General features: G+C 50.0%; 1 protein-coding gene across 3 annotated transcripts in view; it reads left to right on the top strand.

The window, feature by feature from the left end:
* The window catches only part of KMT2B (lysine methyltransferase 2B), a 1130837-nt gene that overhangs the window by 985391 nt on the left and 117684 nt on the right, over positions 1-27762 (top strand). For all 3 annotated transcript variants that reach the window (XM_078655415.1, XM_078655416.1, XM_078655414.1), the window contains exon 29: positions 6709-6866. In XM_078655415.1, coding sequence (XP_078511541.1) covers positions 6709-6866 — 158 coding nt within the window. The remainder of the gene's footprint in view (positions 1-6708; positions 6867-27762) is intronic.

The raw sequence follows: 27762 nt of genomic DNA, 5'->3' as shown, positions 1-27762 counted from the left end.
GGAAAAAAGTCTGCTATCTACCCACTTGCTAGCAAATGTGATTGGAATTGTGGGTTAATGTGGGTCTCTTGAAGCAGAGCGATGTTTATCTGCTGCCTTTCTAGATAGGCTAGGATCTGTCTGCGTTTTCTCGGGTCACCTAGGCCCCTAATGTTCCAAGACATTACTCTCAGTAGGGACTTATACGCCAGGTCCACCATGCCTTCTTATAATGCAGTATCTGCTATATTTTGAAGCTGTACAGTGATGATTAGAGAGTTATAGTTCCAAAAGAAGTACTGTATGTTACGCTTTTCAAAGTATTCAGGAACCCATACCCCTATCCCCCTCCCACTGAAGCATCTCAATTATGCAGGTTGCATTCAACCCTCCCGCCTCCCTAGTGCCCAGTAAACAAACCATTACTTTGAACGTTTCTAGTCAATGACCAGAGTAAACCTGAAAGAAAAACAAAGGGGATGTCCCTTAAGGGGAAGTTCTGCTGGGTGGCCCACGGGTACCTCTCGCCGTTCACGGTTGTCTATGCTATCAATCAAGTCCCTGAATGGGCTTCGACGGTTTCTGGCTGCCTGTGGACTTTGTGTCCCATCCGAGGGTAGTTCTCGCCCCTATCTTCATGCGTCCCAGGTATATGGAATCATGTTGTGCGAACGTCCGCCGCGTCGCAGCAATGATGTCTATTACAATTGGCAAGAAAAGCAACCACCTGTCTTGATACCCATCAGTCTATGTTCGGTGAGTGTGTTATTGGAGAATCTTCTGGTGTGGAGGTTGCGATCTTTTGTCTCTTGAGCTGCTTTAGGAATTCTTCAACCTGTTGAGGCTTTGTGTAAAACGTTTGTTTACCTTGGTGCATGACCCGGAGTCGTGCTTGATAAAATAGGGCATAGTCAATTTGGGCTTGTCTTAGCTTTTGTTTTACAGGAAGGAATTTGCGCCGCTCTACTTGGACGTGTGTAGTGAATTCTGGGTACATGGGCAAGGGCGCCCCACCCCCCCCACGAAGTGTAGTTTTCTTATCTCTCGCCACCCTAAGGGCCACATCTCTGTGTCTGTAATTCAATAGGCGCACAATAATAGGTCTGGGCGTGCTTCCAGGGGGGTTGGTTTCGGCCCAAGGGATCGATGGGCCTTTTCGACAATGAAGTGAGATGAAAGGACTTCCGTCCCTACCACCGCCAGCAGTAGCATCTCGATGTATTCCTCCATTTTGCCTGTGTTGGTACTTTTTCTGGAATTCCCAGTACACAGATATTGTTCCTTCTACTTCTTGCCTCAATATCCTCATTCTTGGCAGCTTTAGTAGCTTGTCCATCTGCGTCACTGTGCTTTGGATGTGGGCCGTAGTGTCCTCAGCCTCTGAAATGCGCTGTTCAGTGTCTTTTATGCGCGACTCGTGACCATCGATTTTGTGAACTATCGTGTCCATGCACGAGGTCAGGGTATCCATGGTGTCTGCAATGTTCGCAAAGCACTGCCGCACCTCCAGAAGGATCGCGCTCATGTCTTCGCCCGGTGAGGATTGCGGTTCCTGCTGCGGCCCTTCAGCGCCATTGTCCACCTCTGCTGTCTGCTGACAAGTGTGTTTCTTCGTGTCGAAGGTGAGACGTGGTTGGCGCGCATCTGGTTTCCCCATCTTGGATATCTTAGTGATGAAAAAGATGTGAGGCTTATGGGGAAGGCGATAGCAGGAGGAGGGGCATCCCCGAGCAACCCCCCAAGAACTGTAATTACTCTTTAACTGTGTTAATGAAGTAGAGCGCGACCATCCAGCGCTTCAGAATAGGCACATCACCAAACCTATGACAAGGACAGCATGCCCCGCTCCACCGTTTTTGGGGTTTGTCGTAGTGTCTTATGGTAGTGTTACTGCAAGCGGTGTGTCTCCCCTGGCTAATCGATTTATCTCTAATATGTCAGCTGAAACCTCTGCTCCCGCTGCACGGTCTACACTTCAAGGCATTACAGCATTACTGATAGGTAGAGTCGCGTGTGCACCAATTTCTGCAGTGCCCGAATCAATTCTTTCCGTGGGACGCTGTGCACCTCACTTTTGACCCATGACTGCCGCTTCTGCAGACTGTTTACGTGGGAGTGTTTCCGCTTATGGCTGACCCGCCATCCGTGCGGTGTTTAGAGCTGGTGCTGCACCCTCTCTAAAGTCTGCTCTCAGCTACGTTAGTGCAAATAATCCAGGTAGTTGCCTGATATGCCAATGTGCGTCCCAGTGATGGGATATAAATGCGCTGCTTCGGAGGCACTCACCACCGCCATTACAGCACGCCGGCCTGCATACCTTGTGGGAACCGAGGTGGTTGCGTGCGCGTCTTTTCCCGGCAGCAGTTCCAAGTCGTTCAGGGGCGCATCACGGTCTCGCCTGTTCTATGGTGATAGCTGCTGCATTCCGCCCCGGACGTCCTCGAAACTTACGTCGCTTGTTCCCCAGGCGTTGGGCTCTACCTGCCGATGATACTTTGGGCAAGTCTCGTCGTCAGGACAAGATAATTGTAGGATATCGGCGCCAGACTGCGGGAGCCTAACATGATGGCCGCCATTCCGCTCGTGCGCCACCTAGCGCCCCCCAGCTGTTAATTCCTTCTTCCTTTCTTGTAGTTTCTTCTGGTTTGAGAATGAAAGGTTCAGGGGTGCCCCTAAATACTAGATTTAGGGGTGTTACAGGTAGGTAAAAAGGTTGAGACCAATGGTCCCTTCCCTGAGGTAGGTACACCCTCTATTATGCCACCTTCCAGTATGAGGGGGGCATACGCCTTTCCCTGGTTGACTGAGTCCACCCATCTGCAAGACGGCGGGGACTGATAGTTGTGCTTCACCTCGACTCCCCCCACCTGAGGGGTAGGGTTGGCAGAGGTGGGCACACCTCTCTTCCACACTTGTTTTTTTCTGCCGGTTCTCCTGCCCAAATTGGGCTTCAGAACCAGTGGGGACTAGTTGCTGAAAGCAGCAAGTGGCCTGTGGGAGCTCACAAAGGTGGCAAACCTTTGAGGCTTCCCCTTCGTGGACCGTGCCCATCCTGGGGGAAGAGGCTTGGCTCCTCATCCCAGGTTGTGAATTGTTCCAGGCCCCGAGAGCAGCAGGCTCTCGACCCAGGGGTCCAGAAGCATGTCTGAAAGCAGCCACTCAGCCTGGACTCTAATGGTAGGTTAGTTTTCAGGGGGCATCTCTACGATGCCCTCTCAGTGCATTTTTCATTGAGTCCCACACTGGCATCAATGTGGAGTTAATTTCATGAGAAGTTTGAAACCAAACTTCTCAGTTTTCAGTGTAGCCATTATGGTGCTGTGGAGTGGGGCCCAGTTGCTGGGAGCAGCAAATGGCTGGGTTAGCTCACATAGGTGGCAAGCCTTTGAAGCTTCCCATGCATGAACCCCACCCTTCCTGAGGGAGAAGGCTTGGCACCTCTGCACAGGATGTGCTTTGTTCCAGGACCCCGAAAGTGGGAGGCTCTTGACCCTGGGGTCCAAAAACATGTCTGGGGGTGGAAGCTGGTGAGCAGTCAGTCAGCCAAGACACTAGTTTTAGCTTGTTTTTCAGGGGACATCTATAAGATGCACTCTTGAGTGCATCGGGCATTAAATCCCACTCTGGCATCCGCATGGGTTTAATGTGCTCAGAAGTTTGCTACCAAACGTCCCAGGATTCAGTAAAGCCATTTTGGTGCCGTGGGGATCGTAATGACAAACTCTCATATCATATACTCTTTTAGGCTTTACCTCACTTACAATGTCTACAAATAGACAGACACTGTAGGGGTACAGGGCTCATGTACCTGTACCCGCACCAATGGTATAGTGCACCCTACTAGAGGGGTGGCTTACGTTTATCAGAGGCAGTGAGTTGTAGGCATGGCACACAGGGGCCTCCCGGTTTCCGGCAACAGTGGGTAGGTCCGCGGGTGTTTTGCTATTAAGCAAACGACACAAGGGAATTCCATGTGTCTTACCTGCAGGAGACTGATGCTGTAAATCACCGACCCGGTTAGGGCTGGTCATGTCTTACCAGGTACTACACAGAGTATTGTTTAGGTTGGTTTATCAGGATAATATCACCAGACAAACCACCCTTGTGTAGATAGATCCGATTTTTTTAGGTCCTGACGAATCGCCGCTAGATCACATGACGATTAGGCAAGAAACATGTTGACCACATAACATAGTGCTGAATCTGAGACATTACCTCAGAAGTGCGCCTTTCATCTTTTAACCATGTTGGAAGGCCTGTTGATGAAAACGGTTTTCTTTGGTACTTCCATTTCCTGTTTTAACCTTCCTTCGGGTCACTCCCCTTCACTCACTCCATCTACACTGTTTAGGCCCCTTACCTCTCATGGCACCAAACAGGAATAAAAAATCTCTGCCAAAGGCCCCTTATAGGGAGCCCGTTGGGTATTGGAGCGCCGACTTGAAGAGACCCACGCCCTGTGATGAAGCATGACACCACTCCCTGTGATGCAGCATGACACCCAGCTGGGTGTGTGAGGGCCCTAATTCCAACAGGAGGAACCCCCGTTCCGCCTGTAATTCATGACCACAAAGTCCTGCCCGCCCCACTCCCCTCTCCCCATCAGTTCGGAATTGCATACTCTTTGTATTCACACAGGGATGTGTGTCATGTAGACTCCAAGTTTCTCTGCACCAAAAACGTGTAGCCTGCACTGGCGGTGGGTGTGTGGAGGGGGGTGGTGGGGTGGGTTGGGGGCCGTTAGTGTGTGTGTGGGTGTTAGTGTGTCTGTGGGTGTTGGTGACTGTGTGGGTGTTAGTGTTAAGGTCCAGGACCTCTACGGGTGACACAATGTGCTGCAGCTCGTAGAGACCTTCCCTGGTCACAGGGCCCTTGGTACCTATGGTACCTTTTATAATGGACTTACATATGACCAGATAGTTGCCAATTTGATTGCAATAGTACAGTTTTGGTGAAACAATATAAGCCCTTGGTACCTGGTTGGCAGGAACCCAGGGAACACTTAGTCAAAGAGCATCAACATCAGGCAAAAAGTGGGGGCCACCCATGCAAAAAGGGGCACTTTACTACAACTGGCCTTCCAACCAGAACAATGCAGCCTCTTTTTGCAGTAACCGATCTCCATAGAAGCCTGTTGCGCTCGCAATGCTGTTTTGCACCTGGCTGCACTCGTGCCACTGGTGGTGGTCTGTTGGTACTGCCTTGAAACTTGGCCACCAGTGACCTTAACTCAAGGAGATTGGTCTTGTAGGTCTCTGTACTATACCTGTTAGCAGAACTTGTTCTTCCTTCTATAGGATAAATTGCAGAACTGAGAATTTGTACCAAGTGTCCGCCTTTTAAAGTGAAAAGAATTTATATTGAAAATGTACTTACCTGAATGATTTTTTTCTGAGGCCTGAACATATATAAAGATACTGGCTATTGTTATAAATTGGTGTGGATCTCCTCCTTGAGTCGTGTTGTTTATTGATCAATGTGTGAATTTGCAAATGTCTTGCCCTCTGTGTTAATCCTAAGGCTGCTCGACCACACCACTCCCTAATGGAGTATTTTGGGATTACAAAGGAAGCCCCTATCCGCCAGACTCGTTACACGATATATCAGATTCTTGATATCCTACATAGAGAGCCAGCTTTCTACAACATGGCACCAAATTGTCAATCCCACACCCAGAAAAAGAGATAAAGACTAAAGCCAATTTTGGACCCAACCGCTAGATGACAGTTGTACCTTTTATAAGGGACTAACATATGGCCGGAGAGGTGCCAACTGGGGGTTCAAGGTACAGTTTTGATTAACGAACACAGGCCCTGGGAACCTAATTGGCAGGGACCCAGAGCACATCAAGTCTAAGTGCACCTGTAGTCTGGCAAAAAGGGGGGGGGTTACGGCAACAGAAACCCAGCTTCCTACATAGATGTACTCCATTTCTTTGCCATTAAATTCAAATGTCCTCTGGTTACGTCTGTTGAAATGAAATTCCCCCCATCTTAGGAGCAGTTGTGAGAGATTGGTCAATGAAGCTGGCAAGCCATGGGTTTCCAGAGAATCATATGTCTTAACACTGGCTTGGCTGTCGCTAAGATTTGGTAACAGATAACTTCTCTAGTCTTGTCCAGTTGTATGCCGTAATTTCGCTACTATTGGATCAAATAACAGTTCCCACTTCAAATAAAGGCTGAAGTAAAGTTAGTAATTCCAGATGTTTATAGACTTTGAACATGAAGGCCCCATTACTGTGTCAGCAGTATGAAGAAGATTTGTCTGGATTTGGAATGATCTTCAACAATAACTGTATCTCTGGCCATTAACTATCAACCTGTTACATCATTGGTGGCACCTGAGAAACAGACTCTTCACCCTGAAGAAGACACTTCTTTGAAGTCCACCTTTGAGGTATGCTGTTTAAATTCCCCCATCTTTGAAATACAGCTGTAGGTGGAATGTTTCTGAAAGGTGCTTAGCAATTCTGTTTATTATAGATAAGACTACAGTGTCTTATGGTGGTGTCACAAAAAAGCAGAGAAGGCTCAACCAGTAAAATCATATGATACACTTCTCCCCCTGTGCATGGCAGTTTGGGTGGGAGAGGACAGCTTAGAAGATGGTTTGAGTCCTCTGTAGAACTGCCAGAGAAAAAATGGTATCTGTTCTCATGATCCATCGAGCTCCCAGACTCTTGTGCTGAAAGTCGGTTCTCAGTGTTGTCCTTTTTTTGGTTTTCAGGTCGCTTATAGATGTGACAGCCTCTCCAAAGTCACAGGCAGATACCCCTGATCAAGAAACTGAGGCCATAAAGGAGCCCAAATCAGAGTCTGCTAACAGTGCTGCTGTTTCGTCCACCACAGAGTCCGTGGAAGAGCCTCCTTGGTACAAATACTCAGGTAATATCTACAGCCATCCTTATTTATTTATTTATTCAAAGTTTTATATAGCGCGAACAAGATCTTTACGGATATCAGAGCGCTTCACAGAGACAGGGGTAGGGGCAGCAGGAATGGACAGAGATAATGGGAGCAATATAATAGTCACTAACATAATAGGATAACAGTAACGTGCAGAAAACATAGCAATATACAATCGGGTAAACAAGTAATATAAGACTGCACAAGTCATTGATCCCACTACAGAAGGGTTCAGGTAAACCTTGGATGTGTGGATGGCTTATATCAATTTCTTAGGATAGAGAGAACACTGGGTGGGGGCATCGGGAGGTTGATTCAATAATCCAAAGTGTGTCATATATTGGTCGGTAGTAAGAGAGTAGCGTAGTGGTGTCACCATCAAGTAGGAGTATAGTGCCAAGGACAAGGTGATCAGTGATACAAAGCGATGCAGAGTCCCTGATCCAACACCTATAAATTCAGGAGATCTTGGCCAGAAGGATGGTTTTCACCTCTTTCTTGAAGTGTGCAGTGGAGGAGATAAGCCTGGTTTCAGGAGGGAGCGCATTCCAGATCCTGGGTGCCATTCCTGAGAAGGAGCGCTTGTATGTTTTTTCTTTCCGGAATCTACGAGGTTTCAGGAGTAGATTTTTTGTACTTCTATTGGATCTCGAACCTCCTGATATAGACAACTTTTGAGCCAGGTAGTTGGGTGCATTGTGGTGCACGGCCGAGTGTGTCATAACTGCAATTTTTAGCTGTATTCTGGCTTCAAAAGGCAGCCATTTTAGGGACTTTAAGTCTGGGGATATATGCAAATGTTTTCTTGAGCCAGTAATGAGTCTCGCGGCAGCGTTCAAGGAGGCTCTTAGGGGTGCTGTTGTGGATAGCGGGAGTCCGCTGAGGGCCACAATTCCGTAGTCTATGCGAGGAATGACTAAAGCTTGTACAGCAGTTTGGAAGTCTTCGGCAGGGAGGGAGGGTTTAATTTTCCTCAGTGTGTTGATTTGGAAATTAGCTCCTTTTGTGGCTTTGCTAACGTGCTGCTGCATGTTGAGCTTGGCGTCGAGTGTGATGCCTAGGGATTTCGCAGAGTCCACGATGGTAGGTTGGACATTGAGTGCTGTTAGGTTATTGAGCCAGGTTTGGGTGGTGGAAATTTTCGCCGGGGGTGAGATGAGTAGGAACTCAGTTTTCAGAGCATTTAGTTTGAGGTGATTATCGGCCAGCCAAGATTGAGTGTTAATAAGTGTGGAATTCAGAAGTTTGATATCTTCCGGGGATTGTAGCTTTAGGTAAAGTTGTGTGTCGTCGGCGTACACATGGACATTGGATGCTTGGAGCAAGGTGGCGAGCGGTTCCATGACGAGGTTGAACAGTGTGGGGGAGAGGGGGGATCCTTGTGGAACACCTAGATCTGCAGGCACAGGTGTAGATAGCACATTGTCGATCTTGAACTTCTGAGACCGGTTATGAAGGAAGGACGAAAACCATTTGAGAACAGTTCCCGATAGACCCATTCTAGTGCTTAGCAGCTCCAGTAAGTTCTCATGTTTGACCGTGTCAAATGCTGAAGAGAGGTCAAGAGGGATGAGGAGGCAAGACTCATTGCGATCAAGGATTTGGAGGGCGTCATCAATTATGTGTGTCATAGCTGTTTCCGTGCTATGTTTCGCTCGGAAGCCTGATTGATGAGGGTTGAGGAGGTCAAATTGGTCAATGTGTTTTGTTAGTTGAAGTTGGACACATTTCTCCAGCAGTTTGGCCAGGGTGGGGATATTGGTGATGGGACGGTAATTGTTTAGGTCAGACGGGTCAGCTGTAGGTTTCTTGAGTATAGGCGTGACTTGCCCCACCTTGAGGGAGTCTGGAATGAGACCTTGTTGAAGGGAGCTGTTGATGATTTTGGTCCAAAGAGGGAGGAGCAAGGGGATGAAGTCTTTTACAGCATTAGCCGGTAGGGGGTCTATGAGGTGATTAGAGGGCTTCAAGGTGCAGAGCAGTTTGTGTATTGCTTCCTCCGAGTAGGTGTCGAAGTACAGCCATGATGCCTTGTTTTTAGGTTGGGTGTTAGACATTCTGGTGTGGTTGGGGAATCGGCTTACATCCATGATGAGGTCATTTCTTATGTTGTCAGTCTTTAGCTTAAAGAAAGCAGAGAAGGCTTCACAGTGTGGGGTGTCACTTGTTGTGCTGTTTGATTGTAAGGGTTGTGTCTTTGTTTGAGTCTTGATTAGTTCGAACAGCTTTCTTGGCCTGTTTTTTGCTTGGTCCAACTGGCGACTAAAGTAGTCCGACTTTGTGCGCTTTATTTTCCTGAAGTAGGCATTTCTCTTGTTCTTAAGCGTTTTGAGATGCAGTGATGAAGGGTCAGATCTCAAGGTACGCTCTGCCATTCGCATAGTACGCCTGTCGTCATTGAGTCTGCCGTCATACCAGGGGTTAGAAGTTTTGGTGGAGACTCTTCAGTTGCAATGGGGCGACTTCATTGACTATTGTATTCATAGAGTCAAGGTAGTGGTCGGTCAGTGTTTGAACATCCGAGGCACCTGAAGGGGGAAGGAGGAGATTGCCGATGTGGGGAGGCAGGGTAGTGGGGTTAAGGTTCTTCATGTCCCTTTTCCAGGTTTTGGATTTGGTTGGTTGAGCCGGGTTAGGTTTAACTTTTTCGTTGATAAAGAAGGAGATAATGTGGTGATCTGACCAGTCGCAGGGTTGGATCGCCTCCAGTTGGGTAGAGTCCTCTTTGGCGATGATGAGATCGAGTATCGAGCCTTTGTCGTGTGTTGGTCTATCGCATATTTGGGTACGGTCAAGCGCATTAAGGAAAGTTTTGAGACTATTCACCACTGTGTCTTTCTGATCGTTCCAGTGGAGATTGAAGTCACCCAGGTAGACTTGGGTGGTCTGCCGACCGGCATTGGATGTGATCGTGTCCATGAGTTGTTGGGTGAATATGAGGTTGTCACCAGGCGGGTGATAGATGAGATGTAAAGCACAAACTTGTTTGCCCTCGCTGGTGATGTCGAGGCAGAGGAGTTCACAGGAAGTAAGGGAGGGGGAGGTGGCTTTAGTAACGGAGAGGTTGCTCCTAAAAATGCATGCAATACCCCCGCCTGTCTTGCGAGGCCTGTCCAGTCTAATGATGTGATAATTGGGGGGGACTAGTATGTCCATAATCGGGGTGGAGGCTTCAGTAAGCCACGTTTCAGTCAGAATGGCTAGGTCCAGATCCATTGCGTCGACGAGATCAGCGATGTCGGAGGAGTGTCTCTGGGCCGATCTGCAGTTGAGTAGGATGCATTTGAGTTTGGGAGTGAGAAGGGTGGTCGAGCCTTCTAGTGTGAGGGGGACTTGCTGTTCAATCATTAGTCATCTCTCGACTGGAATACGGTTGCTCCACCCTCTCTGGCTTACCTAAGATCTCGCTGGCTCCCTTAAAAGCCTGCCTCAACGCAGCCGCCAGACTACTTACAGGCTCAAAAAAAATCGATCACATCACTCCTCACTTGAAAGCGTTAAACTGGCTCCCCTTCGAGGCGAGGATCCACTTCAAGCTGGCATGCATCACGCACAAGGCCCTTCACTCTAAATCCCCTGCGTATCTTGCTCAGAAGCTTGTGCTATCTGGTGGAAACAGACACTCAAGATCGACCAAGGCCCTCCTACTCCGGCCTGCATGCTTTAGGAAAATAACAACCTACAATAGGGCTTTCACTGGAGCTGCACCAAGAATATGGAACTCCCTCCCTCCTGACATTAGAAAAATCCCTTCCTTTGCTCGCTTCAAAAAGGAGGCCAAGTCCTTTCTCATGGGTAAATTCCTTGGCTAAACTCATTCAGTCAGCCACCTGAGAGAATGTTGCCCTATCCTGCGCCATTGCACACCACTGTATTTGACTTTTTGTATTATTTGTATTATATTCATTGTACTTTACTTATCCTTGTTGTATAGCTTCTCACATCCCCCAGGTACAGTACCCTCTGCTACCCTGTCCCACCTTAATCCCATGACTCTCTGTAAGCCCTCCTTTGTACCTAGTTTTCATCGTTTATCGTGTGATATGTCCCTGTATTATTCTACTGTATCTGTAAAGCGCTCTGATACCCTCACGGGTCATGTTCGCGCTCTATAAAACCTTAAAATAAATAAATAATAAATAAACTTTTCTGAGGTTGTTAGGGACTCTGTTGCTAAAGGTTGGGAGCCTCAGAGGATTTGTGAGAATTGTGGGTATGGGGATGTGTGTGTTGGATATGTGTTTAACCGGACCTGGGCCATAAGAGCGTAGGAGGGAGCATAGGTCGCGGTCTGACAGTGAGATGAGGACACGACGGAGGCGGTGGGAGTTATTGCGAACGGGGATAGTCGGCCAGCGCGGGGGTCGTTGGAAGCGAGAGTATGTAGGGAGGGTGCGTCGTTTATAGGGTAGTGGGATGGTGGAAGGTAGACTGGGCTGTGAGAAGAGAAGGTCTTTGATTGCGTGGAGATCTTTTTTGACTTGTAGGAGATCCTCTTTGACTTGTTGGAGGGTGAATAGAGTCAGGTCAGGAGGTGGATTGGAGATGGGGTTGATGGTGAGAGCCATTGGTGAATGGTTGAGTAGTGGGCAGGAAAGCGCGCAGGGTATCGAGGGGGGGGGATATGCTAGCATTGTTGGAAGGTTCTACGGTGATAATGAGTGGGATGGCATTCAAAGTGTGGGCGGGTTTGTGGGCGAGGGGTGTGGGTGAAGTAGGGGGAGGGTGGGAGGCATAGGTAGTGACGATAGTGGGAGACGGTGCCGGTGAGTTGAAGAGTGAGTGAAGGCTGAAGACAGTGGGGTAGACAGGAAGGTAGTGGGGCTGAGAATAGGAGGGGAGAGAGGGGGGATGTTAAGGTAAGGGAGGCGGTATGTTCTGTGGGACTGGTTGGGAGGATGAGAGTGTCATGAGTGAGAGTGGGGAGGGAGCTGGGGAGGGAGAGGGATCTGCCGTGGGGGGGATGGAAGGGGGGGGGATAAGCTCCGGACGGTGGTTTGTTCAGATGGTGGCGTGTTGTGGGTGGGAGTTGTTATGTCAGGGGGGAAAGGGATGGGAGAGGTACGAGTGGGGGTCAAAGGGGTAGTGTTAGAGGGGCGGTTAGTGTATGAGATGGAGAGATTTGTGACTGCGCTTGGGGAGTGTGGGGCGGTAACAGCAGGTGGGCCATTGACTAGGGTGCTGGGGGTAGAGGTGAGGTGCGTGTGGATCCGACGCTGAGCTATGTTAGAAGTGTTGTGGGTGGGGGCTGCGACGTCAGGGGTGATAGTGCTGGTGGAGTTCTGGGTGGAGGTCCGCAGCTTGGAAAGGTGCTCTTTGAACTTGGGGAACAGGTTGTCTAGTAGTTCCAGGTTCTTGTCCGTGGATTGAGTTAGGACAATCCCGTTATTGTAGATAGTAATGGTAGTTCTGCCAGGGAAAAGTTAGGAAGGTGTGATAGAGAGAGTTAGGCCATTATAGGGCATATACTGTCCATTATAGGGCATATACTGTCACAGTAACCAATTCTAACAAAAGATCATGTAATTAAATGATTCCGGTTGTCCAATATATGGCAGTGTCCTGATGTCAGTATTATGGTAAATTATGCTAAAAGGGAAATTTAGTTTTGGTGATTTTCTTTTCCAAAAAAACTCTAGCTTTATTTAGTATGTATGGCTAAGACAATTGTACTGCACAATTTTTAAGAGAGAATGTTCTTAAGTCTGATATGCCTTGTAAATATAGGTGGTTACTTTGTATGGTTTTACACCAGGAGTCATTACTTCATGTTAAATACATCTGAAATGTTTACAGTTTACATCTTAAATGCCTTTGCTTTGGATCATTAAAGGTAAGGTTAAGATCATATGCGCTTTTCATTTTTTAAACTAAATTTATAATTTATGTAAAAAAAAATTTACATAAAAATTCTAAAAAGTAATGCATTAAATTAAAATATTTACTATATTGATGAGAAAATGTGAGTAAAATTGTAAAACCCATTACCCACAAATTATTAGCCATCTCTGAACTCTAAGCAACCCATTCATAACTAAAAAAACATTTAAAACCTTATACACAAACACTCCCCCAAATCCTAAATCTTTATTTTAACACTGAAATTATTCCCATCAATAAAACCCTAAAATTACATTATGACCTTTGCATTACCTATCCCTAAACACCAATAATCCATTAATCCATAAAAACCCATCCCTGAAAACTTGAGCATTAAAGCCTTTTAACCTAGCTCTAACTAGAATTCTAGATCTCCCCTCTGAGCCCTCTACCCATTCGCACACCTGAAACCCGAAAACCCAATCTACACACTACACACACAAATATGCAGGAAACCCCAAATGTATATATGTATATATATATATATATATGTATTTAATTAGATCTACTATACTTTTAATAAAAATATCAAAATAATTGCATATTTTGAATACTACTTTGGTATATTTTGAATGCAACCTATTTTTTTTTAATATTTAGTCAACTTTGCATTAACTTAAGTGCCATTACATCTATAGGGAAACTGCATTTAATTCAGACTCTATACCACTAAATGCACATAACTATAAAAATGTGTATATGCACGCCTGCACAGTTTTATATACATATATACTGTACAGGTTAGGTGCAATTTAGCATTCTTAAAGTAACTTAGCTTTGAAGTAAAAGACTGCGAGGTGCAGATACACATTTTTACTTGTGATGTAATGATTCCTGATGTAACACCCCTGGAGTGATAACTTCCAGTGTAAGGTCTGTAAAGTAACGCTGGCCTACCATGTCTGGTACCTGTTTTTATTTTACAGCAGTGATGGGAGTAGGTAATAGACTATGTAAAACAAAAAATCTCAATACTAGATATTGTAAAAATTATAAAATAATGTATAGTACTTAGTTTAGAATAGATGGGATCTGTGTAGTATAAGTTATTGCAAGTACGCTCCATCATCTTTTGGAGAAAATTAACATTGCCCTGACATTTGCTTACTCAAAGGAGCATTGAATGCATTTAACTCAAGGCAGCCATGGTACTATTTGCAATCGAGCCTGGTCTAGAAATACTAGGCTGCTAACTGTATAAGTACTTCACAGTATATTCCTGTCTTGTCACAGTATACTTTTTGTGCCCCACAATCTCCCTCTGTAAGCTTAATACACTTATCCTGGTCTGTAGGTGCTCTTCTGCTTCACCGCTGTGTATCTTTTTTGAGTGAAAGGAATGTTCGAGGCATATGAGCTGGCCACCTAGTGTTGGGCCCGGATGTTTGCAGTTTGCTGGTCTGTAGGTGCTCTTCTGCTTCACCGCTGTGTATCTTTTTTGAGTGAAAGGAATGTTCGAGGCATATGAGCTGCAGATTACACACTATGCATAGATGGCCACCTAGTGTTGGGCCCGGATGTTTGCAGTTTGCTTTGTTGTTGAAAAGTCTTTGGAAGTCACGGGATAGGTGACTCCTTCTTTGGATGATACTGCGCATGAGCATCGGCTCCATCACGGGATAGGTGACTCCTTCTTTGGATGATACTGCGCATGAGCATCGGCTCCATCCCCAGGTTGTTTTTTTCCGCCACCGGGCTCGGATGTGTTTCCAGCGCTCCGTGTTGGAACTGATTTCCTTCGGTGCGCAATCCTCACCAACTTACAGAAATTAAGTTTCAAACGCTTTTCCAGTCAACGCTACACCTCAACACCGAATACGTCGACGGCCTTCGGGCCTAACTAGGCCTCGACTCCAGCTCATGGAAAGGACGCCATTCAAAAAGTGTCCTCAATGTGGGTTGAAGTTTCCCCACACCGACCTTCATGAAGTGTGTAACCTTTGCCTCTCCCCGGAGCACGAGGCCAAAGACTGTTCCGCTTGTGCCTCTTTCTGCTCCAAAAGGACTACCCGGGACTGAAGAGCGAGGAAAACAATAGCTCGATCTTCAGCTTCGATTCCGGACGACATCTTTGAAGAAGGCATCAAAGTTCCAGAACAACACTGCGTCGACAGCAATTCCGAGGCAGAAGACCCCAAAGTCAAGGACATCACTCCAGCACAGCGGGTCGTAAGTAAGACCGTCGACCCGACCCTTCCTCGACACACCCAAAGAAGGCCCCCCTCACACCCTCGTGCTCGGGTGCACACCGATACACTGATTCTACTGCCCCACCTTCGGGCCCGGCTGAGAAGCTAATTAAGCCTTCAGGCGACCCGGGCTCGAGTCGGCCTTCGCACGGTGCCGGCGCACACTTATCGCCACCGAACAAGACAACTTCACCGGCTACGCCGACATCCAAACCATCGGCGCCGAAACATACCACTACTCCTTCGGTACCGAAATCCAGGTCGGAACCAAGCAAACCCGCTTCGGATTCGAAAAAAACACCGGAACCGAAGAAACCATCGGATCCAAAAAATATACCGGAGCCGAAAAAATCCTCTGAACCGAAAAAAGCTGGAAAAGACTCCTGCTTTTCCGGTTAAAGACATTGCCAAAAAACCAAAACAAACCACTTCGGTGCCGACCCCTTCCTCCGCACCAAAAGATCGGCCTACTGCACTTTATCCAGACCCTGCTCAAAAGACTCTAGCTAAAGATCCAATCACTAGACAGCTAATTTTGGCTTCAAAAAAGCGACCACTGGACACACCAGCTCCAGCCCCGCATTCAAAGGAGGACATGGCTACCCTCTCCCTTAAGACTGCCTTCCCCTTCTCTTTCACCTGTACCATCTGTAGGAGAGTGGGGTCTGCAATCCTATGGTCACCCCAGATTTTTGCTTTTTGCTTCACTGGTTTACGACTTTCCCTGGCTGTGGGCCTGCTAATCAGACCCACAGCCTAGCTGTTCTCTCTCTAAATTGACAACCATGTACTTTAGGTGCATTTACCAATTGGTACTGGGCCACCTTATCAGTCCCTGTACAGTGTACCTTAGGTGCCAAGGGCATAGGTGTACCCAGGGCCTACCAGGGGCTGAAGCATGTATTATGCCACCCCTGGCTGGCCATCTAAAGAGACACAACTGGCTGGTAAGACATCTGGGGCAAGGTGGTGTAATCACCCTTTGCTGTAGATATAGTATACCTATATCTAACCCTAAAATGGACACATATATTCCTATCAGTCACTCCTATGGCAGGCCTTATCAATCCTGAAGGCAGAGTGCTTGGAATTATGTGAGATGGTGCTCTAGCATGAGCTGAGCCCGTTTGCAGCTTGCGGAACCAAGTCCTAATAGCTGTTCCATGATAACGCTATACCATATAATCTTAAGTGCATTATCAACCTCGCGGTTAAATGCTAACTCTGGTATAACATTATCAAAACATGTCGAGTAAGGGGTCATACGAATTGGAATACTACCCCCTCGCCAATTCTGGCGACGGGGGTAGCATTCCACCCTTCTAGAGGGACACGACCGGTATGTAACTGAGAACCCCGGCTAAAGTTAACTCGAGCCTTGGCATCACAAAATGGATGCTGCCACCACAGACACAAGTCTGACCTCCTGCTGCTGGGAGTCCTTCCAGCGAGGGCGGCTTGGACAAAGGGTTTCCTGCCTTGGGAGGTGCTAGCACCACCCCAGACAGGACTTTGTGTATTGGGTAGGGTAGGCTTGAAAGGAATGAGACATGCCCGGGGCACACAAGGTGTCCTGTGCATACACCGGTTCCAACCAGTTGCTGGGGCATCCCTGCCCCAGCTCTGGCGGGAAGCTGGACAAAGGATAGGGGGTGTAACCACCCCCCTTCCTGGTCCCACCCAGGGGAGGGACCTAGTCAGTAGTGCAGCCCCCTTTAGCAGGATAAAGGTAGGAGCTGGTCCTATTCCAGATTAGATTAATCCTGAACTACTCTACAAGAAGAAACTCTGGACTTCGACGTTCTGCTCCACAGAAGACTGAAGAAATCTCCCTTGTGGGCAAGGAGTGTCCACCCTGCATCCGCAGGCACCATCAAGCGTCCAGCGGCTTCACTTTGTCGTCTTCCCTCGAGGATCCAGACTTCAGAGCCCGACGAGACCCGGATTCCCAGACCTCTCCGACCTCAACTCACATCTACAGCAAAGCTGAGACCCGTGGGTGCGACGGGACACGTGGGACCGGCCATCTTGAATGAACCTGCACTTCGCTTCCAGCACGACTCCCGATGTAAACTCGACCAAGTGATTTGGGGACTGAGAAGCCCCAGCCCCGAGCAGCCCCTGCACCGAAGATCAGCCCTCCAGCATCCACGAGATCTGTGTGGGGCCCTTCTGCTTGTTTGCTGCTCGACGCGTTGTCTGGTCACTTGCCGGCTGGCTAGTGGCCTCCTAGACGACGAACCTTTGAATCTTTGCTGCTGGTCTGGTTTCTCCAGACTGGCCCTTGCTCCCTTCCAAAAGAGGGGCACCCCGGACTCTCCTAGTCAGCACCAGACGCTTTCTCCACTCACCGCGTGGGTTGCCTTTGCCAAGGCCTGTTGATGCCGATTCCGGATCCAACACCGCCGACAGCGAGAGCCTGCGTGGGACAGCTCGTGCCTCCATCCTGGTCGTCGAATACACCTCCTGGTCCACGTGGCTGCAGAGTCAAGCGTCCACTCTTCACCTGATCGCGACGTCGACATCTGGTTCCTTCCTCGTTCCACTGCAGTCACTGGCTAGTGACTGTGAACATTGTCCCCTCTGCTTTCAGGTCTCCTTCTTCACCAATCCACCCTTGGATTGCACCGGACATTTTCCTCCTGGTCGCCTGCAGCATCTTTTCTTTTAGGCTCCATAGACTTCAACGCGAGAACCCGACGCACTTTGACACCTGTGCACCCGCAGCCCGTGGGTGAGGTAACAAGAGCATTTCGGTGCTCAAGGGTAGTTTAACTGTCCTAGTGTCCAGTTCCACAGTCGTTGTAGTCCTATCTAGTCAGGATTGTCAGTACTCACCTTTTACTTGAACTGTACTGTCCATAGACGTTGTTACGCATCTCGCGTGTGAGTTCACACTCTGCACACGCGTCCCGTGTGTAGGAAGGTGGATATCTGACTATGGTTGCCCCCAACTTTTTGCCTGATGTTTTGCTGGTTTTTCGACTTAGTTGACCTGGGGCCCTGCTATTCAGGACCCCAGGCCCACTGCTCTCTCTGTAAAATGGATTCCATGTACCCTAGGTACATACCTAATTGGATACTGAGTCACCTTATCAGCCCCTGTACAGTGTACCTTAGGTACCCAGGGCATAGGTGCACACAGGGCCTACCAGGGGCTGCAGCATGTATTATGCCACCCCTGGATGGCCATCCAAAACAGACACAACTGGCTGCTTGACAGCTGGGGCAAGGTGGTGTAATCACCCCTGCTTTAGATATAGTATACCTATATCTAAACCTAAAATGAGCACACAGATCTCCTATCAGTCACTCCTATGGCAGGCCTTAACAATCCTGAAGGCAGAGTGCTTGGAATCGTGTGAGATGGTGCTCTGGCATGAGCTGAGCCTGTCTGCGGCCTTCGGGATCTATCCCTTAGCCGTTTCCATGATAGCGTCAGACCATATACTTTTAAGTGCCTTATAATCCTCGCGGTTATGGTAACTTTGGTCTGACATTATCTAAACATGTCGTGTAAGGTGTCATACGCTTTGGTATACTACCCCCTCGCCAGTTCTGGGGACGGGGGTAGCATTCCACCCCTCTAGAGGGAGAAGACATGTTGGTAGCTGTAACCCCGATTAAAGATAAACACAGCCTCAGCTCCACAAAATGGATGCTGCCACCACCGACACAAGTCTGACCTCCTGCTGCTGGGAGTCCTTCCAGCGAGGGAGGCCTGGACAAAGGATTTCCTGTCAGGGGCGGTGCCAGCACCATCCCAGACAGGATTTTGTGTATCCCAGGTAGGCAGGGCTGAGAGGAAGGTGACTGCAAGTGGCACCCCGGTGCTCACTGTGCATATGCCGGCTCAAACCAGTTCCAGGGGCACACCAGCCCCTGAGCTGGGGAGAGACTGGACAAAGGAGAGGGGTGTAACCACCACCCTCCTGGTCCCACCCATGGGCAGGACCTAGTCGCGTGCCAGCCCCTTTTTTTAGAATAAAGGTAGGAGCAGGCCCCCTCCCTTGGATAATCTTGAAACTTGAACTACTTTCCACGAAAGGAACTCTTGACTTTCTCTGAAGACTCTCCCTTGTGGCTAAGGAGTAGCCACCCTGCACCAGCAGGCACCATCGAAGCGCTTGCGGGTTGCTGGACGTCCATCCTCCGGATCAAGACTGACCAGCTCGACGAGACCCGGATTCCCTGCCATCTCTGACCTCTACCTGCATCATCAGCCCAGCTGAGATTCGTGGGTGTGACGAGACCCGAGGGACCGGCCATCTTCAAGACCTGCACGACGCTTCACCAGCACGACCACCGAGGGACCCTCGAGTGAGTGCATTGGGGTTTGAGAAGCCCCAACCCTAAGCAGCTCCAGCACCGAAGTCCAGCCGTCCAGCATCCACGAGATCTGCGTGGAGCCCTTCTGCTTCCTTGCTGCTTGCCACGTTGTCCGGTTACTTGCCCGTTGGCTAGTGGCCCTCCTGACGACGTACCACGATGATTTCACCGCTGGTCTAGGTCCCCTATTAATTGTAATGGGGTAACCCAGTGACCCTCAGAACCTGGGTATTACGTATTATGCAAATAGTGGTTCTGTCGGATTAAGACAATTGCTTTATAGAATTGGTAATCTACTCAATTCCTTATTTTTTTTTAAAAACAAGGGGAATTTATCATCAACACCCAGTTTTTTCATATAAAAACACACACCACACATTTGAGAAAAAGCAAAGTTGTAATCAATCCATTTCTTTGCACATCTTATTTTGAAACATTCAAAGTTAGGTTGTCCACAATAGTAATGATACTATACAAAGTGCAGAAATAGGTGAAAGTGATCAGTGGTTTAAAGGTGACTGTTATGCAGTGTCATACAAGTGCGAATACAAATAAAAACATAGGTCCAAAGATAGCTGCACTTTTCTTCAAACAATATAGTTATTCATATTTCTGTTTGGAAAGCAATAAGGACCAATTGTAGACTTTACGTCGACGTTTCGACCCTGCGATGTGCTGCCTATTTATTAGCAACCGTTTCGGGTCTTCATCAGGACAAAATAAGAACAACCTGATATTTGGTGACAAGGCGTTTTATTCGTGACCTCGAGAAAAAGGGGAGGGTTTGGTATCTACCTCTCCTTAATTGATGCGTAGTATCTTGCAATTAAATATTTCTCACCAGCCGGTAGAGAAATAGGGGCCAAGTGCCGCAGCCGCGATCACTTGGGAACCAAAGCAGCAAACGTCTGTGTCGGTCTTCTGTTCCCCTAGACTGGCCCTTGCTCCTTGTTCAACAAGGAGTTCCCTGGACCCTCCTGGTCCACTCCAGACGCCATCTTGACTCCACCGCGTGGGCTTGCCTTTGCCAAGGTTTGTTGCTCCTATCCTGGAGCCAGCATCGCCGACAGCAGACACCATCGTGGGACAGCTCGCACCTCCAGCCTGGTCGCCGACAACGCCTCCTGGCCCGTGTGCCTGCAGAGTCCAGCGTCACCCACTTGCCTGATCGCGGCAACTTCATCCGGTGCCATCCTGGTGCCCCCCCCAATCACTGGCTAGTGATTAAGAACTGAGTCCCCTCTGCTTTCAGGTCGTCCTCTTCACCGATCCAGCCTTGGATCACACCGAACTTCTTCACTGGTCGCCTGCCAGCAACTTCTTCTTTCAGGCTCCATAGACTACAACGAGGATTCCCGACGTCTTTTGAACCCTATGCAGCCGCAGCCCCTGGGCTAGGTAACTCGAGCATTTCGGTGCTCCAGCACAGGTTCACTATCCTAGTGTCCAGATCCTTTTTCGTTTTAAGTCTACCTAGTCGGATCCGTCCGGAAACAGGAACTTTAGATTTGCTAGCATCCATAGACTTTGTCCCGCATCCCGCGTAAGAGTTCCCACTCTGCACCCGGGTTCCCTAGGCCTCCTGCTCCTAACCTGAGGGTTCAGTAAGGTAGTCCTAGCGGTCCTGAAGCCTCTGGATCGTGTTACTTACCTGCTAGTATTTCGCATTCCACTTTTGAAGTATATGGTTTTTCGTGCCCCTCGGGCATTTGTGTAAATTGTGCAACTTGTAGTATTTTCGTTTGAGTTTTGTATTGTGCTTAGCTCCCTGACTCATAAAGAGTTCAGGGTAGAATTGTTATAAATAAATATCCTTTATTTTCATAACAACTTGTGTGGTGTCCTTTCACTTGGTGTTCAAGGGGTATATGTGATGGTAAAACAGCTGGCTTAACACGCCCTCTAGAGTTTAGCCTAAAGACTGCTTTTGTCCACGCTACTAGGATAGCTGGTCTATCAGGTTGACTTACAACCAATCATCAGTAAGTGTTGTTTGGTATGATACAAAGTGATCACTAGAATAGTGAGCACTATATATCAGGCCAACTTCTCACACCGTGGGCCTCCTATACTTACCTAAGGTGAAGATAGCGTAGTCCTAGCGAACCTCCAGCCTCTGGACAGCTCCATTTCTTTTATCGACTCTCACATTCCACTTACTTAGTATATGGTTTGTCTTGCCTCTAAGGCACCATTGTAATTTTGTGCAACTTGTCTTATTTTTCGTAAGAGATTGTCATGTGCTTAGCCCTCTGACCTCATAAAGAGTTCAGAGATGTTGTTATTAATAAATATACTGTTTATTTTCATAACAACCTGTGTGGTGTCCTTTCATCTGGTATTTAAGGGGTTATATTGTGGTAAAACAGCTGGCTTCACATGCCAAAAGAGTTTAGCCTAAGACTGCTTTGTCCATGCTACCATTAGGATAGCTGGTCTATAAGTTTGACTTACAACCAATCACCATAAGGGTTGTTTGGACTGATACAAGGTGATCACTAGAACTAGTGAGCATCATATATCAGGCCAACTTCTCACCATCACCACATCCTCCCATACCACAACACTCCCCAGCATCCTCTATCATACCAGATGATGACAACAGGGATGATAGCTCTGATGATATGGGGGGTAACCTACCTGATCCAGCTACTCCTAAAGGATCACCTGACCCGTGGGATGATTATAACACCCCAGATGTCCCAAATGTCCCGCAGGATGACATATACCCCTCAAGGTCTTCCCCACCAGAAGACACTATGGGTTTCAATCAGTTCACAGGGCTGCGCAATATCATGGGGTAGAAATGCATACAGATCCTGTAGATGAAGACTTCTTAATGGATACCTTCGATAATGCACAAAGGTCCTCATCCATTTTACCAATGCTTAAAGGGTGATTAAGCATGCTCCTGAAGTCTTCAAAGACCCATTCAGAACTCTGGTCATTAACCCTTGCATAGAGAAAAACATAAAGCTGCTCCCTCAGACCCAGCATATATTAAAGGTCCAGTTCCACTACACTCACTTGTAGTTTCCAATGCACGCAAGAGAGCAAACTCACAAACATCAGATAAAGAGTCTAAACTACTTGACGCATCAGGGAAAAAAACGGCGTCTCAAGCAGCAAACATGTGGCGTATTGCCAATACACAGGCATTATTAGCCAGATATGACAGGGCACAATATGACGAATTAGAATCATTAATGAGGCACCTCCCTGATAAGTACAAGGATAGAGTAAATGAGCTTATCCAAGAGGGGAAAAACATTTCAAACACCTCTATCCGGTGTGCACTGGATGCAGCAGATACTGCCTCTAGGGCAGTTAACACCAGCATCTTATTACGTAGACATGCCTGGCTACGCATATCTGAAAGAAACAGGTTAGTATTAGATTCCTTACCTTAGAATACCCCCAGGCGTCAGACTGGATCTGGAAACTTTTGCATAGCAGTACCCTTGCGTGTCAGTAGGCATCGTCTGCGGCTCCGCGTCCGTCGTTGGCGCCGGGATGACGTCGCCAGAGTACTTAGACGCCGCCCTCGAGCGCTGACGTCAGTTCCTATTTTTTCCGCGCCAGCAAGCGCCGATTCGGGAACAGTGGTACCCTTTAGTAATTTTTTGACTAAACTTTTTGATCTTTTTGATCCTATTTTTCGAAGTTGAACGACTCCGACGGTGCCGGTAGGGATGCCCGGGTTTAAACCCTGCGTCGACTGCAACCGACTGATGTCGGTTACCGACCCCCATCGCCGGTGTCTTCATTGCCTGGGGCCCGACCACGATGACAAGTCGTGCCCCGACTGTCGGGCCTTGACGTCGAAGGCTAGGCGGGAGCGGTCCGGCAAGCGCCTCGAGCTCTGGCAGTCGGACCGTGCCGTTCGAGGTCCCAGTCCGGACGGAGGTCGAGGGACCGGTCGCGGTGCCGGAGTCATCACGGCTCGGAGGATCAACACGACTCCTCGAGCTCCAAGTCCTCAGGTAAGAGGCACAAGAAGTCGAAGAGACGACATCGCTCTTCCCCCTGACGCTCGTGCGACGCGGCCGGGGGTTGGATGGGGTGACACCGCCCAGGCGGCTCCGCCGGAGCCGCAGGCATCGCAGCCTGCTCCATACCCACCGGTGCCTGGGCAGAGCACGACGCCGGAGGAGATTGACGCCTTCCTCTCCGCCATGAGGTCGGTCACTCCTCCGTCTGGTTCCGCGGCGCCTTCGGGCCCAGCGGCCCCGACTGGGAGCCTGATCGGGCCGGGTGCTTCGTCCCCGGCGCCGTCTGCAACTTCGGTCCAGATGCTGCAGGACTTTGCCGGATCCGGGTCGTCGCCGGTCGACCTTACAAACTCGCCGACTGCTAGGGTGTCGCCCCCTGCGCCGACCACGGTCGATGCCGTTCCCAGTCCCCCCCTCGATCCGGTTCCGACGCCGATGGGAGATTTTTACTTCTATGATCCGGCCCCATCATTTGACCCTGCATACCAGCAGATGGGTGGCGAGGAGGATTGGGAGGGGTCTGAGGACCCTCTGGCACGGGAGTGCCAGTCTTATCAGGACTGGACAGGTGAGCTTGGGGACGCCAGTGGTCTGGGCACTTCGTCCGACACTGGTTTTGTCTCGCCTCCTACTGTGGCTACGGAGGAGGGGCAGCCTATAGTGTGGTGTTGACGCGGGCGGCCAAGGCCTTATCCCTTGAGCTCCTCTTCGCGGCCGTGAGGACTTACCTCCTCACTGAGGTCCTTAAACCGCAAGCAAGCTCTTCGGAGCCTCTGTTGCCGTTTAATGAGGCCTTGTCTGACGTTCTTCTGGGCACCTGGTCCAGGCCCGCTACAGGTCCTCCTGTAGATCGGAACATGGCCAGACGCTGGCTCCTGGCGACCCTTGCTTCCTGTCCACCCACCCCCGAGAGCCTGGTCATACAGGCCTCTTAACTCCCAGACCGCATTCCTGACGGCTCCCCCCGATCGGGAATCCAAGAGGTACGAACAATATGGCAAAAAGATGTTCCCCTCCCTGAGTTTGGGGTTGTGGTCAGTCAACAGCGCGTGCCTCTTGGGCCGTTATACTCATTCTCTGTGGGACACGGTCGCGGACGTACTGCCACAATGTCCGGAGGAGGCCCGGACTAAACTCGCCCAAGCCCTTGCGGAGGGTCGAGATGCAGCACGGTACTCCATCAGATGTGGACTGGATACCACAGACTCGCTGGGTAGAGCGATGGCAACGACGGTGGCGATTCGTCGCCACGCCTGGCTGAGGTCCGCCAACTTTACGGCTGATGTCCAAAACACCCTTATGGACATGCCATTTGATGACCGTCGCCTCTTTGGCGACAAGGCAGACAGTGCGCTTGAGCGCTTTAAGGACTCCAGGGCTATGGCCAAGTCCTTGGGCCTGTCGGCCCAGCGCCAGCAATCTGCTGTCTTTCGCCCCTTTCGTGGCCAAGGAAGGGGCACCCCCACACGTCCTGCCAGCCACGGGCCGCAGACTAACATCCAGCGCGGTGGCGGACGTGGTAACCGCCGTGGCGGTGCCCGGGGATAACGGCGCGGCCAGTCAACATCCACCCCTGCAGCATCCGCCTCAAAGCCTTCCTAGTTAGAGCTTTCAGGCCCACGAGACGCCAGTGGGGGGGCAGGGTTCACCCTCACCTTCTCCACTGGCGCAACATCACATCGGACAGGTGGGTGCTGCAAATCGTCCGAAGGGTCTACACCCTCCGCTTCGAGGCGACCCCTCCAGCCATGCCACCGCAGTACCACGCGCGTGTCGGGGAATCACTTGAATCTCCTGCAAGAAGAAGTTTCGGCCCTCTTGGCCAAGGGGGCACTCGAGCGCGTTCCTGGGCCAGAAGTAGGGTGTGGTTGTTACTCCCACTACTTTCTGGTTCCCAAGAAGGGCAAAGGGGGCCTATGCCCTATCTTGGACCTGCGGAACGTCAACGGCTTCCTCCAGAAGATGCTGACACTGGCTCAGGTCTTAGCTGCCCTGGACCCAGGAGACTGGATGGTCGCATTGGACTTGCAGGACGCTTATTTCCACATCCCCGTCCTGCCGGCCCACCGGCGCTACCTGCGGTTCACGGTTGGCCACGAGCACTTTCAGTTTACCGTGCTCCCCTTCGGCCTTACCAGCTCCCCACGGGTGTTCAGGAAAGTGATGGCGGTGGTCGCAGCTCATCTGCGCAGGTTAGGGGTGTCAGTCTTCCCCTACCTCGACGACTGGTTGTTGAAGGCGGGCTCGCGTCCAGACAGTCGTCGGCCACCTCCAGACTATGGTCGACCTCCTGCACCTGCTGGGGTTCTCCATCAATGTGCCGAAGTCGCACCTGTGTCCCTCTCAGAAGATCCTCTTCATCGGAGCGGTTCTAGACTCTGCGCAGTTTCGGGTTTATCCTCCCAAACAGCGGGTTCGGGATAGTCAGGCTCTGATTCCGATCTTTCAGCCTTTATCCCGAGTCTCGGTCAGGTTAACGCTGCGGCTTCTGGGGCTGATGGCCTCCTGCATCCTTCTGGTGCATCACGCGGATGCGGGCTCTGCAGTGGGACCTGAAGTTTCAGTGGGCCCAGCATCAGGGCAACTTGTCCGACCATGTCTTGATCTCGGAGGGCACTGCAAGACCGTTGCAGTGGTGGCTCACGGACCGCGATTGGGTCAGCGGCAGATCCCGATCTCTACCCCAACCTGAGCACGTAGTTGTGACGGGCGCGTCCCTCCAGGGCTGGGGAGGCCACATGGGAGAGGCGGAGATCAGAGGCCTCTGGTCTCCGGTGGAGTCCCGACTCCATATCAACCTTCTGGAGCTGCGGGCGATCCGACTTGCCCTGAAGGCATTCCTCCCCTCTGTCCGGGGGAGTGTAGTACAGGTGTTCACGTAAAACACCACCGCCATGTGGTACTGCAACAAACAGGGTGGGGTGGGGGCGTGGACCCTATGCCAGGAGGCTCTGCACCTCTGGCAGTGGCTAGAACATCAGGGCGTGACCCTGGTGGTTCAACACCTGACAGGTTCCCTAAACGCCAGGGCAGACTAACTCAGCCGTCGGTGCATGATGGATCACGAATGGCGTCTGAACTCTGACGTGGCGCAAGGCCTCTTTCAGCAGTGGGGAGAGCCTTGGTTAGATCTATTTGCCACAGAAGAGAATGCGCAATGTCATCAGTTCTGCGCGTTGGAATTTCCAAGGCGGCACTCGCTCGGAGACGCTTTTCGTCGCGAGTCGAGTTGCGGTCTGTTGTACGCCTTTTCGCCTATAGCACTTCTGCCCAGAGTGCTGAAGAAGATCAGGTGCGACAGGGCCCAAGTCTTCCTTGTGGCTCCGGACTGGGCACGGAGGTTCTGGTATCCCGAGCTACTCAGCATGTCTGTCGATCCCTTGATTAGTCTGCCCCTTCAGGAGGACCTTCTGTCGCAGCAGCAGGGGACGGTCCTCCACCCGAACCTGTCCAGTCTCCACTTACATGCGTGGATATTGAGCGGCGGCAGTTGAGGCCATTTGACTTGCCTCCTGACGTCTGTGATGTCATTCTGGCAGCCAGGCGTCCCTCCACAAAATCGGTATACGCCTGCAGGTGGAACAAGTTTGTGGCATGGTGCACAGCAAAGGCTGTGGATCCCCTTTCTGCCCCTCTTTCACTCTTTCAGAGGTTCTCCTCTTTCTCTTACCCAGCAGGGCTCTGCTCTGGGCACTCTGAAGGGCTACCTCTCGGCCATTTCCGCCTTCTTAAGGCTACCTGATCAGCCCTCTTTGTTCAAGTCCCCAGTTGTAAATAGGTTTTTGAAGGGCATCACCCATATGTTTCCTCCAGTTCCTTTCGTGATGCCTCAGTGGGACTTGAACCTTGCTTTAACTTATCTGATGTGCGCTCCCTTTGAGCCACTTCATAACTGTCCTCTTCGCCTTCTTACTCTGAAGACCACCTTCCTGGTTGCCATCACCTCTGCCAGGAGAGTGAGTGAGCTCCAGGCCCTTTCTTCTAAACCTCCTTTCCTTTCAGTCCATCCGGACAAAGTTGTGTTGTGGACGCGACCCTCTTTCCTGCACAAGGTAGTCACAGCCTTCCACATCAGGCAGTCCATCACTTTGCCCACCTTCTTCCCGCCTCCGCATCCCTCGAAAGAGGAAGAGAGGCTCTACCGTCTGGACCCAAAACGTGCGCTCTCATTCTATCTGGATCGCACACGCCAGTTCCGGGTGGATGACCAACTCTGTTGGTTACATGGGCGCTAAGAAAGGACGGGCGGTGCACAAACAAACCATTTCTCTATGGGTCGTCTTGTGCATCAAGGTGTGTTACTCTTTGGCTCGAAAGGAGCCTCCTGTGGGTCTTCGTGCCCATTCCACACGGGCCACGGCGGCTACTACTGCCCTGGGCCGGAGAGTCCCCTTGCAGCACATCTGTTAGGCATCTACGTGGGCCTCGCTGCACACGTTCACAAGACACTACTTCCTGGACAGTCAAGTCCGGAGAGATGGCTTT

Source organism: Lissotriton helveticus, chromosome 7 (assembly GCF_964261635.1).
Source record: "Lissotriton helveticus chromosome 7, aLisHel1.1, whole genome shotgun sequence".
In the NCBI taxonomy this organism is placed as follows: Eukaryota; Metazoa; Chordata; class Amphibia; order Caudata; family Salamandridae; genus Lissotriton; species Lissotriton helveticus.
This window is presented reverse-complemented; position numbering and strand designations above follow the sequence as displayed.